Source organism: Spermophilus citellus (assembly GCF_964194105.1).
Source record: "Spermophilus citellus genome assembly, chromosome: 1".
In the NCBI taxonomy this organism is placed as follows: domain Eukaryota; kingdom Metazoa; phylum Chordata; class Mammalia; order Rodentia; family Sciuridae; genus Spermophilus; species Spermophilus citellus.
Genome location: NC_138182.1, coordinates 159122731 through 159138280, shown reverse-complemented (window position 1 = coordinate 159138280; position 15550 = coordinate 159122731). Strand labels below are relative to the sequence as shown.

The following is a 15550-nucleotide window of genomic DNA, read 5'->3' as shown; positions in this document are numbered from 1 at the left end:
AGCATAAGGCTGTTGATAAATTTTAAAACCAGTTCTAAATGGGGGACATTTAGAACAAATTGGCAATCTGGGCTCTATACTGAAAACAATGCTGTGATGCAATGGACATGAAGCCAGCACAAGTGGTCCACTTATCTAACAATCCAGTTCTTTCTGCTTCTCTTGCACATGAACTAAAAAAAAATCCCCCACAAAAAAATTTTTAAAGTCTGTTACAAAGATGTTCAGATTAAATAAAATAGATCAGGTTGCAACTGAATAGCGCCCCCCCCCCGGGGGGGGAGGATCAAGATGGAAACTGCCAATGGAATGAATTCATTCAGGAATGCTATGAAATATGGTTGTAAACCAACCTTAATTGCTCTTTATTATTTATATCCTTTAGGGTATGGTATTAATTGTCTATTTGTCATTTTATTAAAGGTATGAATGAACTCAATTATGTATAACTTCAGAGGCAACACTGGCTTAAACATTAAGTGGACTAACAGAGTTGATTTATTTTCTAACCTAAACTTTGGCTGGAATATTATACCTCTATGAAGAATAAATGGGTCAGTCCTTAAAATGCATACTTCTTTTTTGCATGATTTTCAAATGTGAGCCACACACAGATCATTCTTTGTATATTTATAAACTTGTAAAAAAAAAACCTCAAATAATATATGAAACTATTTTTTTCTTTCAGGTATTCCTTCTTTTCAGTCCTTCCTAGAACTGACCTTACATTCTCTTGTGTGTATTACATCTATGTCAACCTTGATCCAACTCAAGCCTGAAAAAGAACCAATAGTACATACTTTCTATGGCCAAGTAAATTTTCCGCTCTCCTTCCTTGGGTTCTTTGCCAGGAGGGAAGTATGTTCCTCTTATTGTAATTGCAGCTTCAGAATATTCACTAATTCTCTGTAGAGCTTCCTTTGAAGTAACTTTCCACCTAGCCGTCTAAAAGAAGGGTGGAAGGAAAAAAAATCACTTCATAACAAGGATTTTATAAATCAGGATGCTGACACATATTACATTGGCTAATATATTATCATCAATATTAGGATTATAATACATGTACATATTATAAGTTCCTTTGGATCCTAACGTATCTAGAACAGATTTGTAAAAAAAAATGAATTTCAATTGCTGTCTTCCCCTTCTAGGTAAAAAATAAAGTAGCTATTAAAATGTTCACGTTTAATTTATTTTGCAATATTGAGGATTGAACCCAGGGACCCTTGACAATGAACTACATTCCCAGCCCTTTTTATTTAATTTTCTTAACTTTAAGACTGAGTTGCTAAGGCTGACTTTGAATAACTGTCCTCACTCAGCCTCCCAAACCACTGGGGTTATAGCTGTGAGTCACCAGGTCCAGTTGTTCATGCATTTTAAGGAAGGATTTCTGTTCTTAAAGAAGCAAAGAGTTTCTACTTCACAACATAAAAAAATGTTTAGGGCTGGGGTTGTGGTTCAGTGGTGGAACCTAGCATGCTGAGGCACTGAGTTTGATTCTGAACACTGCATATAAATAAATAAAAGGCCCATCAATAATTTAAAAGAAAATTTTAAAAAATATTTAGACCTATTACTTGCCTGTGGGAAGTCATTGATCTCCAATTCTTCCTCATATCTCTTAAAAGACTCATTTTGTCCACCATCCTGTCTCTCCTCTTCTTGTTTTTCTAAAGGCACATAATTGAGCTTGGCATTGATCTTTTCAGCAAGTTGCTCTGCAATGGTTTTTGCAGACACAGTGGGAGCCAGAATGGTGCCACCTCTGAGGATTGCATTGGTGGCTTGTTGCATCACATCCTGTAGTTAAAGAAGATCTACAGTCAAATCTCAAATGAGGACAGACAAAACCAGAGAACTCACCACAAATTATTCTCCGAAAAGTCATTAATCTGTTTAAATAAAGAAAAATATCATCTTTTGAGGGCTGGGATTATAGCTAAGTGGTCAAATGCTTGCCTACCATGTGCAAGGCCCTGGGTTTGATCCCAGCACTATCCCCCCAACCAAAAAACAAAAACAAAAACAAAAACAAAAACAAAACAAAAAAACACTTTCTAATTACTGTCCTATTCATATGCTTAATTTAGCACTATATATAACTAGTAGTTTAATGTATTTCCCTTATCATTGATGAGAAAACGAAGAAACAGTCAATTTTCTATTACATCTCAGACATTCTGTGGATCATTAACTCTTGAGAGCAGATACAATGCAGTATTTCTAAAAACATTTCCTTTGAATTAGAATCTGTGTACCACTAACATCACTGAGTTTCTCCTTTCCCACTGACCCAAAAAACATTCAATAAATTACAGTAAATGACTTACACAATATCTTCAAAATACTGTTGAAATTAATAAGCCATTCTTTGGGAATGCTATGAAAAATTACTCTTAATTAAAACTTAAATGCTTCCAAGAAAAAGATGCCACATTAAATATTTTAAGAACACATTTCTCCACAATTTAAATACATGTTAGTTTGAGTCATAACCCAATGCTTACTTATTCAGGGAATATTTGTCAGCCCAAAAAAGACTCAGTCAATAACAGATTAAGAAAGACAAACTGGGCTGGGGATGTGGCTCAAGTGGTAGCGCGCTTGCTTGGCATGCGTGCAGCCCGGGTTCGATCCTCAGCACCACATACAAAACAAAGATGTTATGTCCGCCGAAAACTAAAAAATAAATATTAAAAATTCTCTCTCGGGCTGGGGATGTGGCTCAAGCGGTAGCGCGCTCGACTGGCATGCGTGCGGCCGGGGTTTGATCCTCAGCACCACATACCAACAAAGATGTTGTGTCCGCCGAGAACTAAAAAATAAATTTTAAAAATTCTCTCTCTCTCTCTCTCTCTCTCTCTCTCTCTCTCTCTAAAAAAAAATAAATAAAAATTCTCTCTCTCTTAAAAAAAGAAAGAAAGAAAGAACTGCCTTGGATTTGGGGAAGACCAATCAAAATCTAGTACAGGCTGAATATCCCTTATATGAAATGCTTGGGACAAGAAGTATTTCAGATTTCAGAGTTTTATCTGGATTTCAGAATATCCACAGACTTTAAGGTAGACATAGCTAATAGGAAAATTTGATATCCCAAATGCTACAAAATCCAAACCTTTTTGGACATTAGGTTGGTGATCAAAAAGTTTCAGATCTTAGAGCATTTTGTTCTTAAAGTGCTAGTGATTTAACTCAGGGCTTTGAGCAATGCTAAGTAAGTGCTTTACCATTGAACATTCTCAATCGTGAATTTTGGATTTTTTAGAACATGCTCATCTGCTCTACAAAAATGATCTATGGCTAACAGGTACTCCAGAAGAGGCATGAAGTCGCTCAGTTAATCAGACTAGCAACATCATCCAAATGCAATTATCAAAGAACCCTGTATTCTCACAAACTCAATTTCTAGGAAAACTTGTTCATTTATGCTCAGCATAATTCCTGAAAAGCATCTAAATCAAAAGTACTGAGACTTGGAACAAATTACTTAATACCTGAGACTCGATGCCCAAATTCTTCTGAGCATTGATTCTAAGAGCCAATCTCTTAGCAATTTCTAATTTCTCAGCATTTCCTGCAGTCGGAGCAGGAACACTAGATGTTCCAGGAGCAGCCATATCCTTTACTCTCTTCTTTGAATTAAACATGCTTTCAATTTGTTCATCAATCTAGACCAAGGAAATACAGGAAGGATTAGTAAAAACTAGATTAGAAATGCCAATTTAATTTCTACAAAATGAGTGAGAAACTGTTCCACTAAAAAGATAAAATCAGACATATATATATATATATATATATATATGGGGGGGGGGTGAGGGTGTTGCTGGGGGATTGAACCCATGGCCTTGTGCAGCTATTTATTAAAGGGATACATTTCATTTAAATAATATGTTGTCTATCGTGAAAGACAGACATACAGTAAGTAAGCAAGCAAGCAAGAAGAGATACAAGGGCTGGGGATATAGCTCAGTTGGTAAAGTGCTTGCCTGGCATGCACAAGGTCCAGGGTTCAATCCCTAGCACCACCCTCTCCCCCACCCCCAAAAAGAGAGGAGAGAGAGAGAGAGAGAGAGAGAGAGAGAGAGAGAGAGAGAGAGAGAGAGAGAGAGAGAGAGAGAGAGAGAGAGAGAATGCTGCATGAACCATTTAATCAGACTTCTAAGCAGTCCAGAAAACATTTAGTCTAGTAAATGAGGAAACATGTGCTGCCAATACAAAATAGTCCTTATGATGCAGCTGAGTTATTCCAGGGTTTAGACCTTAAGGACAAATTTTAATGCAAAGAGGCTAGAAGAAGTGCTATAACTCATATCCAGAAGACAAGTAAAAATATAGTCAGTAATTCTCAGAATACGTCATGACTTGCTCTGCAGGCAAGGTGTCCAGTCCTAACACCTAAAATGCAATTGGATTTGCTTTAATAACTGGATAACACAATCAGAAAAAGGGGCTTTATTCTTCCGAATCAATGAAGAAAAGAAATAAAGACTGTTTTCCCCATAAAGGTTTAAGAGCAGTGCTGAAGGCCTCAGCGCTCCAGAACTCACATGAGCCCTCATGCAGTGCACTTTCTTTTCTCTTTGAGACAGGGTCGTTGTCCAGCCTGGGCTACAACTCATGGGCTCAAGTGATCCACATGCCTAGGAGTCCTGAATTGCTGGGACTACAGGCACCAGCCATCATGCTTGGTTATTGCACTTCTTTTAAAAGCCTGCCTTTTGCCCAACAATGACTGATGGCACTGATTAGAAACACAAATCCTCTCATAAATCCACGTTAGATTAATAAGGCTTTATCTTCTCAATCTCAACTGCAGAGAAAAGTTTCTCTGAGGTTAAAGATATATAAGGTTAATTTAGAAAGCCCTTTTACTGAAATAGTCAACAGCTTTTCATTATCTATGCAAAAATTTTAATTATCAACTAGTTTTAAACCTAACATTTGGCTTAGTAAAGCTGTTTTAAATTAAACAGCACATATGATATAAAAATCTAAACAAATATGTTAAATCAGGAATGGAGAATGTGGATGGTCTTTTATCAATAGGAATGATTTTATTTTGGGCTTTACTCACTTTTTTTCTCTTAAGTTCTACATTACTTTAATGACCAAAGAAACAATCAAATATTTAATCACAAGATTTTTAAAACTGTTAAAAAGTAATATAAAAAAGTAATAAGAGATGATCTGAAAATACAGCTACAAATTATTTAAGAAGTAAAGCCTCCCCTTGAGTGTGAGATGAACTCAGTGACTTCTAATAGAAGAAAATGGAAGTGACAGTGTGTAGCTTCAAAGACTAGTCATAAAAGGCACTAAAGCTTCCTCTCCTCTTTCTTGGATCATTCTCTATGGAGGAAGCCAGCTGCCCGAGGACACACAGACAGAGAAGAGAACAAAGGCATCCTGTAAATATCAAAGTGAGTGAGCTATCATAGAAGCCTCAGTCAAACCATCAGGGGACTGGGCCAACCACCTGGCTGCAACCCATGAAAGTTCAAGCCAGAAGTAGTTGGCTAAACACCCATTCCTGCCTGTCAGGAACTATGAGATAATAACTGCTTATTATTTTAACCCGCTAAGTTTTGTATTGATTTCTTACACAGTAATAGGTAATTAAAAATGGATTTTTTTGAATTTTGAGATAGTAGGTAAACTAAAAAGAAATGACCTTGGGATAATGGGAGAGCTGGGCTCTGGTCCTGGTTAGGCTTACTTCCCTGTGTAGATCTAGATCAAATACCTTCTTTTTTTGGTACTGAGGTTTGAACTCAGGGGCACCTGGCCTATTTTGTATTTTATTTAGAGACAGGATCTCACTGAGTTGCTTAGTGCCTCCCTTTTGCTAAAGCTTGCTTAGAACCTTCGATTCTCCTGCCTTAGCCTTCCAAGCCACTGGGATTACCCAAATACTTTTACAGAGCCTCCATTTCCTCAATGCAAAGATGAAATTGAATTCCTAATTCCCATAAGCAAAATAAGGTTTAATCTAATTTAAAAACAAACAAACTGTGGTATGATCAATGTACTGGAAATGTTCTAGCTTAACCAAAGTTAAATGGTCTTCCTTAAGAATTTTTCAGGTTGGGTGTGGTGGCACATGCCTGTAATCCCAGCAGTGAGGGAGGCAGAGGCAGAGGCAGGAGGATCGAGAGTTCAGAGCCAGCCTCAGCAATTTAGCGAGGCTAAGCAACTCAGTGAGACCCTTAATAAAATACAAAATAGGGCTAGGGATGAGGCTCAGTGGTCAAGTGCCCCAAGTTCAATCCCTGGTACTCAAAAAGGAAAAAGAAAAAAAAAAAAAAGAATTTTTCATATCCTTGGACGTGCATTATTTGTATATACTAGACAGATTTTCCAAAATTATAATGGTAACAATTCTTTTCTAATGCTGTAAAACCACACTCTGAAAACCTTAACCTGCTAAGAATATAGGCTTTAATAAGAATAATACTAGCTGTGTAAACCTGAAAAGGTTATTATTTCTTTCTAAGCCTCAGTCTGCTCGATTATAAAATGGCAAATATTTTGAGTATGTACTTTATATGCCAACTGTGAGGAAGTAATGAAACATCCCTGGTAAAGCACTTGGCACAGCATGTGCTACTTAGTAGCACTCAATAAATTCTGAGTATTACTATTAATAAAGCTATTTGATAATTACTCAATTTAAAAAGAATAAAAAACATTGATAGCTGGGTGCAGTAGCATGGACCTGTAGTCCCAGCTATTGAGGAGGCAAGGAAGAAGGATCACATGAGCCCAAGGAAAGAGACCCGGTATCAACATAGCAGCAGTAACAACAACAAAAAACAATACTAATACAATATTTTTAAATGTACGGGAGGATTAACTAATCCTCAAGAGGTAATCTAGTGGGTGTGCAAAAGTTATATGTACAAGAATGAACAATGAAATATAGTTTATAATAGCTATATTCCAAATAGTGAATACATGAAAATAATCCATACATTCAAAAACAGGTGTTTAATTCATTCAATTCTGAAATATCCATATAATGTTATGAAGTCATCACTAATAATATAAGTAAACTTCTAAAATGAAAATATTTCTACAAACTGTTGTTGAGAAGGGAAAAATAAGTAAATAAAAATACACAAAGAGAAAATAATATTGGGAGGGTACATGCCAAGGTTTCTAGGGACTGGTTCCCTCAACAAGCCTATGGTCAGCCCTCTAGCATAGAAGGGATAATTACTTCAATTGATGTTAGTGAAACTTAGAATATACTTACATCAACCGCAGCATCCTCATCATCTGAATCTTGCAGACCAAGAGCCGCTTTTTGTAATTTCTTCCTCTCGTTAGCCAAAGCTTGTTCGGTTTCATCAAATTTGAATCCCTTACCAGAGAACCCACTACTCTTTTTAATTATTTTTCCTTCCTTTCAAAGAAAAATTTTTTAAATTAGAGATTTTAAATATTTTCCAAAGTGGTACCTGCAAATTTAACAGAAATGCTTCACCTAGTCTGTAAGAAAAATGAAGAACTCTACAGAACTTTATAAAACATTAAATTCAAGCAAAGAAAGAGAACTGTTTTTACTTTTTCCTCTTTAAAGAAATAAATCAAAACAGTCCATCAAGATGTCCAAGTATCAAGTATTCACATTATGATTTGCATAAAAGAAACACAAGTTAAAAAACTCACAGCTTTCTGTTGATCTTTGAAATCACTCCAAAGTTTCTCTAGATCAGGAGGCACTGCAGTCCCTGACAATTCAAGAGCTTTAATTATGTCACCAGCATAGCGAGCTTGATCTTCTGTGATAAAAGTATAGGCATATCCCTAAAGAATGATGAAGTAAAATTATTAGATATTAATAAGACAAATCCTACTTAGATCAAAAGTAAATTAAATATGATCCACCTAATAAATCCTCTTGAGACTGACACCAACACTAAAGAACTTTAAAGGCCACAAAAGAGTCCTATTAAATTCTTAAATAGTTCAAAGGAAAATATGTAATTTCAACATTTAAAAATAAAATAAGCAGCCTGGCATGTGGTTCAGTGGTAGAATACTTGTGTAAAATGTGCAAGGTCCCAGGCTCAACACTCCCCACCCCAAAAAAGATACATAAAACAAGAAAATATCTAATTTCTTTGTAATTAAAAAAAATGAAACTTGACACAAATAAACAATTGCATTACCATATTAATTTCATTAATTTTTCTCTTTTATGCTTAATATCATCTTCTTTTTACTACCTGCTATACCACTTTAACACATATTAACTTCCTAGGATATAGCATTCTGTATATTTCTTTAAGACTAATAAAAGAGGGTAGGCACAGCAGCATACTCTGGTAAGCCCAGCAACTAGAAAGGCTGAGGCAGAAAGTCAGCATGTTTGAAGCTAGCCTCAGCAACTTAGCAAGACGCTATCTCCAAATACTATTAAAATAAAATTAAAAAGGCTGGAGATGTAGCTCCGTGGCAGAGCACTTGCCTGACATGCAGAAGGCATTGGATTTGATCCCTAGCCCAGTTTAAAAAAAAAGGGGGGGGGGGTGTGAACATATATATCTATGTGTGATGTGTATGTGGGTAGGTCTATTTTATGATCTCATGTTTAAAAAAAAAAAAAGGCCACGAAACATCCCAGCCTATGTACTTACATGTATATGTGTATATACAAATTGTTAGACAAGGGCAAAAAATCTAAAAGGAGACACAACTGTTAAACAATATCTAGATAGCGCATCCTTTCAATAAGACTTAGGGGTGTGTGTGTGTGTGTGTGTGCGCGCGTGTGTGTAAATGATTAACATCATCCATTCCACATAACCCTGATAATCAAAGGTTTTTCAAATTGTCCCTATAACTCTTATTAGTTAGTCCTTAAAACACTAAAGAAGCGCCTATATTGTAACATAAAGGAAATCAAGTATTTAAAAATTCTTTTTACTTTATTGCCTGCTCTTCCAGTCCGTCCTGCTCGGTGCACATAATCCTCATAATGATTGGGGCAGCTGTAATTTACTACAAGAATCAAATGTTTCACATCTAGACCCCGGGCAGCAACAGAGGTAGCCACAAGAAGTTTGCAGGTCCCATTCTTAAAGTCATTTATAATACTGTCTCTGTCATATTGATCAATACCTGCAAGTAAAGAGAAAAACTATAAAACATGTTCAAATTAAATTTCCCATTCCCTTTGACAGAGAAAGAATCTAAATGTGGAGGAAAAACAAATCCACACCTACAACGTCTACACTATAAAAATAAAAGACTACAGCAATTCAATGGTGAGTTGGGTGTGGTTATACCTGCCTATAATCTCTGCAACTTGGGAGGCTGTAGGGATGCATTGGGGTGGGAACTTCAGAACATAAGAGAATTCAGAATATTTACAATGTGTTATTCACAAAGTTCAATGTAAAAACAAAAATTACTAGGCATACAAACAGAAAAACCTGAAACAAAATCAACAGAAAATAATCATTAGAGACTGACATCAAAATAACACAGATGTTATATTTAATAAAGATTTTTTCAAGCACCTATAATAACTATGATCAAGGATTTTTTAATGCTTATAATAAATGTCTTGAAAATCTAAAACAAAACAAAACAAACAAACAAACAAAAAACACAAGAAAATGTAGACGAGAAACCACTGGAAAGTTTAGGACTAACAAAATACATGCATGAGGCCCTTGGTTCAATACCCAGTACCACACATGTACACAAAATACAACTGAATAAAAAAAAAAAAAAAATTCACTGGATAAGAGCTGGGGTTACAGATTTGCAGTAAAGCACCTGCCTATCATGCATCATGCATGAGGTCCTGCGCTTGATTCCTAGCACCATAAAATAAAAACAACAACAAATCCTCATCAGAGGGACTTAACTGAAGGTTAAAAATGATAAAGAAGAAGATAAAAAAAATGATAAGAAAATTATACAATCTGAATTACAAAGAGAGGGAAGCTAAAAAAGACTGAATAAATCACATATGAGATAACTTTAAAAGGTAAAACATACACAAAGCTGGAGACACAAAAAAGGAGAGAAGGTAGGAAAAAAAATTAAAGAAATAACAAGCCATAAATTTCCCAAATTAGATATAAGACATAAATGCAGATTCTAGAAGTTAAATGAACAAAATATACATGAAGTAAACCATTCCCAGATACATTTACCATATGACCCTGTAATCCCATCTACATTCACATAAAAAACCTTTACTTGAATATTTAACAGCAGCTCATTTATTTTAATTTTTTAGTTTTTTTTTTAGGTGGACACAATATATTTTATTTTTATGTGGTGCTAAGAATCGAACCTAGTGCCTCACACATGCTAGGCAAGTGTGCTACCACTTGAGCCACATCCCCAGCCCTCATTTAATTTTAAAATCTAGAAATAATCAAAATGTTCTTAAATGGATGAATAAGAAGTGACACAGCCATATAAATGAATACAAAATAAACAAATACGACAGTAAATAAAACAAGCTAGGCAACAACTTAGGTGAATCTCAGTTATTATGTTGAATAATAATAAAAAAAAAAGCCAACTGTAAAAAGGTTATGTGCTGATATCACTTACAAAAATTCTTGTAAGAAAGCAGCAGTGCCCCCAGCACAGCAAACAAAACCCACAGAAAAGAGAGCAAAAAAGGCCAAAAGTTTGCCAGATGTTACAAACCAGGGTATGGGGTGCCTTTCTAATTACCTTTACCTTTACAGGGACAAGATGAGAGAGTTTTGTGGGGTAATGGAAAGTTCTATATACTGATTATGGTGTATTCTATGGGGTGGTTAAGTAGACGAAATCCTGGGAACAGCCTATGTGTCCCAAAGAAATGACTAGAATATTATTCAGCAATAAAGAACTGATACTTTCAACAACATGGACAAATCTCAAAAAACATATGTTACCTCTTAAAAAGTAACAGTACATCCTATACGGTTCCATTTGTCTGAAATTCTAAAACAAATAAAACTAACCTATATGGAAAAAAAAGTTTGAAGTGGTTGGCTCTTGGGGTAGGAACAGGGATTGACAGGAAAATTTATGAGGTTTTATATCTTTTTTTTTTTTTTGTACTGGGGATTGAACTCAGGGGCCCTCAACTACTGAGTCATATCCCCAGCCCGATTTTAAATTTTATTTAGAGACAGGGTCTCACTGAGTTGCTTAGCACCTCGCTTTTGCTGAGGCTGGTTTTGAACTTGTAATCTTCCTGTCTCAGCCTCCAGAGCCGCGGGGATTACAGGCATGTGCCACAAGGCCCAGACACACACACACACACACACACACACACACACATTTTTAGTTGTTGATGCACCTTCATTTATTTTATTTTTATGTGTTGCTGAGAATTCAACCAAATGCCTCACACATGCTAGGCAAGTGCTCTACACCTAGAGGCTAGAGGCATGGGCTCAGTGGTAGAGCTTGCCTAGAATACACAAGGCTGTGTGTGTTTATACACACACACACACACACACACACACACACACACGTATGTTATTTGTAGAATCTACTATAAATAAGGGTGTTTACTATATAATTTTTTTCAGATTTTCTATGTTTGAAAATTTTAGTAATTAAAAATTAGGAGAGCTAGGTATGGTGGCTTGTGCAACTTGGGAGGCTAAGGCAGGAGGATTGCAAGTTTGAAACCAGCCTGGGCAACTTAGCAAACCCTGTCTCAAAATAAAAAACGGGTGGGGATGTAGCTCCATGGTAGACTGCCCTAGGTTCAATCCCCAATACTGTGAAAAGAAAAAAAGGGGGATGGGGGCAGGGTATATATATGTGACATACACATACATAGAAATAGTCTCTCTCTTTAAACTTGTTTTCTCTGGAAGTTGATGACTGCATTTGCACAGCCTTTCTGCTGGAAGACCAACTTGAGCTGACCTCAAAACAAGGGAAAAAAGGACAAAAAAAAAAAAAACAAAAAACAAAAAAAAAAACCTCTTCAAGTTGTAAACATGAGAGCTAAAACTATAAAACTTTTAGAAGAAAAACAAAGAATAAAATTTTCATAACCTTGGATTTGGCAATGATTTCTTCGATATGACAACAAATGCACAGAAACAAAAGGAAAAAGTAAACTGGGATTCAAAATGTAAATCTGGAATCACTTTGCCTTGAGATTTTGCATTGTGTGAAACAATAAAATTTCCTCACAATTTAAGGCAATTGATATTTTGTTATTTGCAAAAAACAAAAAAAAATCAATACTTTGGAATGGATTTTCTTACATAAGTTTTTCTGATATAAGGGGGGAGACTCATAGTGGGGTAGGGAGGGAAAGCATGGGAGGATTAGATTAATTCTAGATAGGGAAGAGGAGTGGGAGGGAAAGGAAGGGGGAAGGGGATTAACAAGGATGGTGGAATGTGATGGTCATCATTATACAAAGTACATGTATGAAGACTTGAATTGGGTATCAACATACCTTATATACAAACAGAGATATGAAAAATTGTAATGCAAAAAAAAAAAAAAAAGAATAGTGTTACCTTAGATTAGGTAGAAGGAAGTGAAAGGAGGGGAAGGTAGGGGATGTGGAGATAAGAAAGATAATAGAATAAAACAGACATTATTACTTTATGTATGTATGTGACTGTATGATCAATGTGATTCTACAATATGTATACTCAGAAAAATGAGAAATTATATCCCATCTATGTATGATATATCAAAGTATATAAGTGCTATTTTACTGTCATGTATAATTAAAACAAAAAATTTAAAAAAAAATCAATACTAATAGTGCATGTCAAAGACCTCAAAGAAGCATTTTGTCCTCCAGAAAGTCTTTGTTCTTTTACACCATAATTATGAGGAAGCAGAAACCACTGGAATGCTTTCCAAATTTAGTTCACCATATTACTCCAAGGATGTTTTCAAGAAAAATTTTAATTATTCAATATTAATGCAAAAATGAAGAAATGGATGACTGACAAAATAGAATTTTCAGTCATGGTTTAATCAAAATATTTTCAGATCTCTTCTTTCATTCTTTAATCCACCTTAAGTGAATGTTGGCATGTGGTAAGTAAAAAAACATAGTATTAAGAACAACATGTTCTTCATGTATTTTGTTCATAAACCACAATTATCTTGTCCTGGCAAATCTCTTAATGAAAAAGTCAAGCAATCATGAAATGTTTTGACTGTTGTACTGAGAAATTTTTCTCAGGTTGAGTGCTAACAGTGGGTAGAACATACAATTCACACTCCTATTATCTCCCACCACTTACCCTATCCCCTCCAGGCCTGAGCAGCTATAGGCAGCTCTATAGAAGACAGTCTTATATTTCTGAGTTTCCCCCTCACTATATACAGAGTAAACATAAATAAAGAGCTATCAAGTCATTAAATGCTAGTTTTGTCAACAAGACTGGCCATTTATGCAGATCAATCTTCAAAGAATAAATATACCATAGTGTGCATCCTCACAAATGAACATATTCAATATATTCTCTCTTGTTTAGTCACATTCCAAAGACATAAATATTTTTAGCAATTCTAATAACTCTAGCAAGAATGGACCATGTTTTGCTGTTTGTATTTATCTCTTCTACAAAGGTAAAAACAATAATTAACATACATTTCAGGGGCTGGGGTTGTGGCTCAGTGGTACAGTGCTTGCCTAGCATGTTCGAGAACCTGGGTTCAAACCTCAGCACGACATAAAAATAAATAAATAAAATAAAGGTATTGTGTCCAACTACAACTAAAAATTAAAAACAAAAAACAAAAAAAAAAAACATGCATTTCAGACACATCAATACCCACACTTCTCAAACATACATGGACAAACCAGTTTTAAACAAAACATTTAAAATTAAGAACTATAGGACTGGGGTTATAGATCAGTGGTAGAGCGCTTGTCTGGCACATATAAGGCACTGGGTTCGATCCTTAGCACCATATAAAAATAAATACTTTAGCCGGGCGCAGTGGCACACACCTGTAATCCCAGAAGCTGGGGAGGCTTAGACAGGAGGATCATGAATTCAAAGCCAGACTCAGAAATGGTGAGGTGCTAAGCAACTCAGTGAGACTCTGTCTCTAAATAAAACACAAAATAGGGCCAGGGATGTGGCTCAGTGGCCGAGTGCCCCTGAGTTCAATCCCTGGTACCAAAAAATAACTAAATACATTAAATAAAGGCATTGTGTACATCTACAACTAATTTTTTTTTAAATTAAGATATACAGAATAACAAACAGCAGAAAGAAAATTATCACAGGTAAGAAACCTGAGCCCATGTTTCAAATGTATAGAATTACTAAAGTTCTGGACTAGAAGCTTTGCAGCAAATAGCAACAAAAACATTTTTAAGATAATGAGGCCAATATGGCAAAAATAAAAGTTATATGTATCAGTATTAGTTATACTAGTGATTTGAGATTAATTTAAAAAGTAAATGCAATGCTTTCTAGAAAAAGTGAATAGATTAATAATTGCCAATGTTAAGGGGAAGAGTGTGATGAAGGATTTTTAGAACACTGAAAACTATCTTGCATGATACTATAATGATGGACAAAAATCAATATAAATTTGTCAAAATCCATAGAAAGTACACCACCAACAGTGAACCCTAGTATAAACTACGGACTTTGTATGTCAGTGATGTGTCAATGTAGGTTTGTTGATTTTTAACAATGGTACCATTCTGATGCAAGGATTTTAACAGTGAAGAAGGCTGGGGGAGGGGCTAAAGGTATGTGAGAAACCTAAGTTCTCAACCCAAAGTTCTGCTCAACTTCGTTATGAACCTAGAAATGCTCTTTAAAAATACTAAAAGCAAAAAAAGTCAAATTATAAAGAAAGACTTTGGCATACAACAGACATAAACCAATGGAGATGAACAAGGCCCAGAAGAGAATCCTCACATATACAGTCAATTAATTAATTAATGGTAAAGGAGGCCAGATGCAAAAGCTTGAACCCTATCTTACATCATATATAAAAATTAAATAAAAATGTATCAAGTTGGGTGATAGTGGCACACACTACATTTGTAGTCCCTCCCAGTCATTCGGGAGGCTGCAGTGGGTTCAAGACCAGGCTGGGTTGATTAAAAAAAAAAAAAAAAAGGACAAAAAAACCCCACCAAGTTCTAAACACGTGAGCTAATAAACTATAAAACATTTAGAAGGATAAAATTTTCATAATCTTGGATTTGGCAATGATTTCCTTGATATGACAACAAATGCACAGACACAAAAAGAAAATAAACTGAGATTCTAAATGTAAAACTTTGGTACTCAAAAGACCCTATATCTAAAGAGAAGAAATTCACAGAATGGGAGAAAACATCTGCAAATCATATAGCTGGTAACACATTATCATACAGAACATAGAAACCCTATAGCAAAAACCAAAACAAGCCAGTTAAAAACTGGATAAAGGGCTCAAACATACATTTCTCCACATAAGAAATACAAATAGCCAATAATGACATTAAAAAGATGCTTAACATCTTATTAGAGAAATACAAATCAGAGTCATGAGATTTGACATAACACCCACTAGTATGGCT

General features: G+C 35.3%; 1 protein-coding gene across 4 annotated transcripts in view; it reads right to left on the bottom strand.

Annotated features, from left to right (window-relative positions):
• Nucleotides 1-15550, bottom strand: part of DDX46 (DEAD-box helicase 46) — a 63759-nt gene that overhangs the window by 13969 nt on the left and 34240 nt on the right. For 2 of the 4 annotated variants that reach the window (XM_081289476.1, XM_081289478.1), the window contains 6 exons: nt 8936-9129; nt 7675-7812; nt 7259-7408; nt 3498-3671; nt 1585-1803; nt 801-945 (listed from right to left, as the gene is read on the bottom strand). In XM_081289476.1, coding sequence (XP_081145602.1) covers nt 801-945; nt 1585-1803; nt 3498-3671; nt 7259-7408; nt 7675-7812; nt 8936-9129 — 1020 coding nt within the window. Of the gene's footprint in view, nt 1-800; nt 946-1584; nt 1804-3494; nt 3672-7258; nt 7409-7674; nt 7813-8935; nt 9130-15550 lie in introns of all 4 variants that reach the window. The other 2 variants (XM_081289475.1, XM_081289477.1) reach the window with 1 other exon arrangement.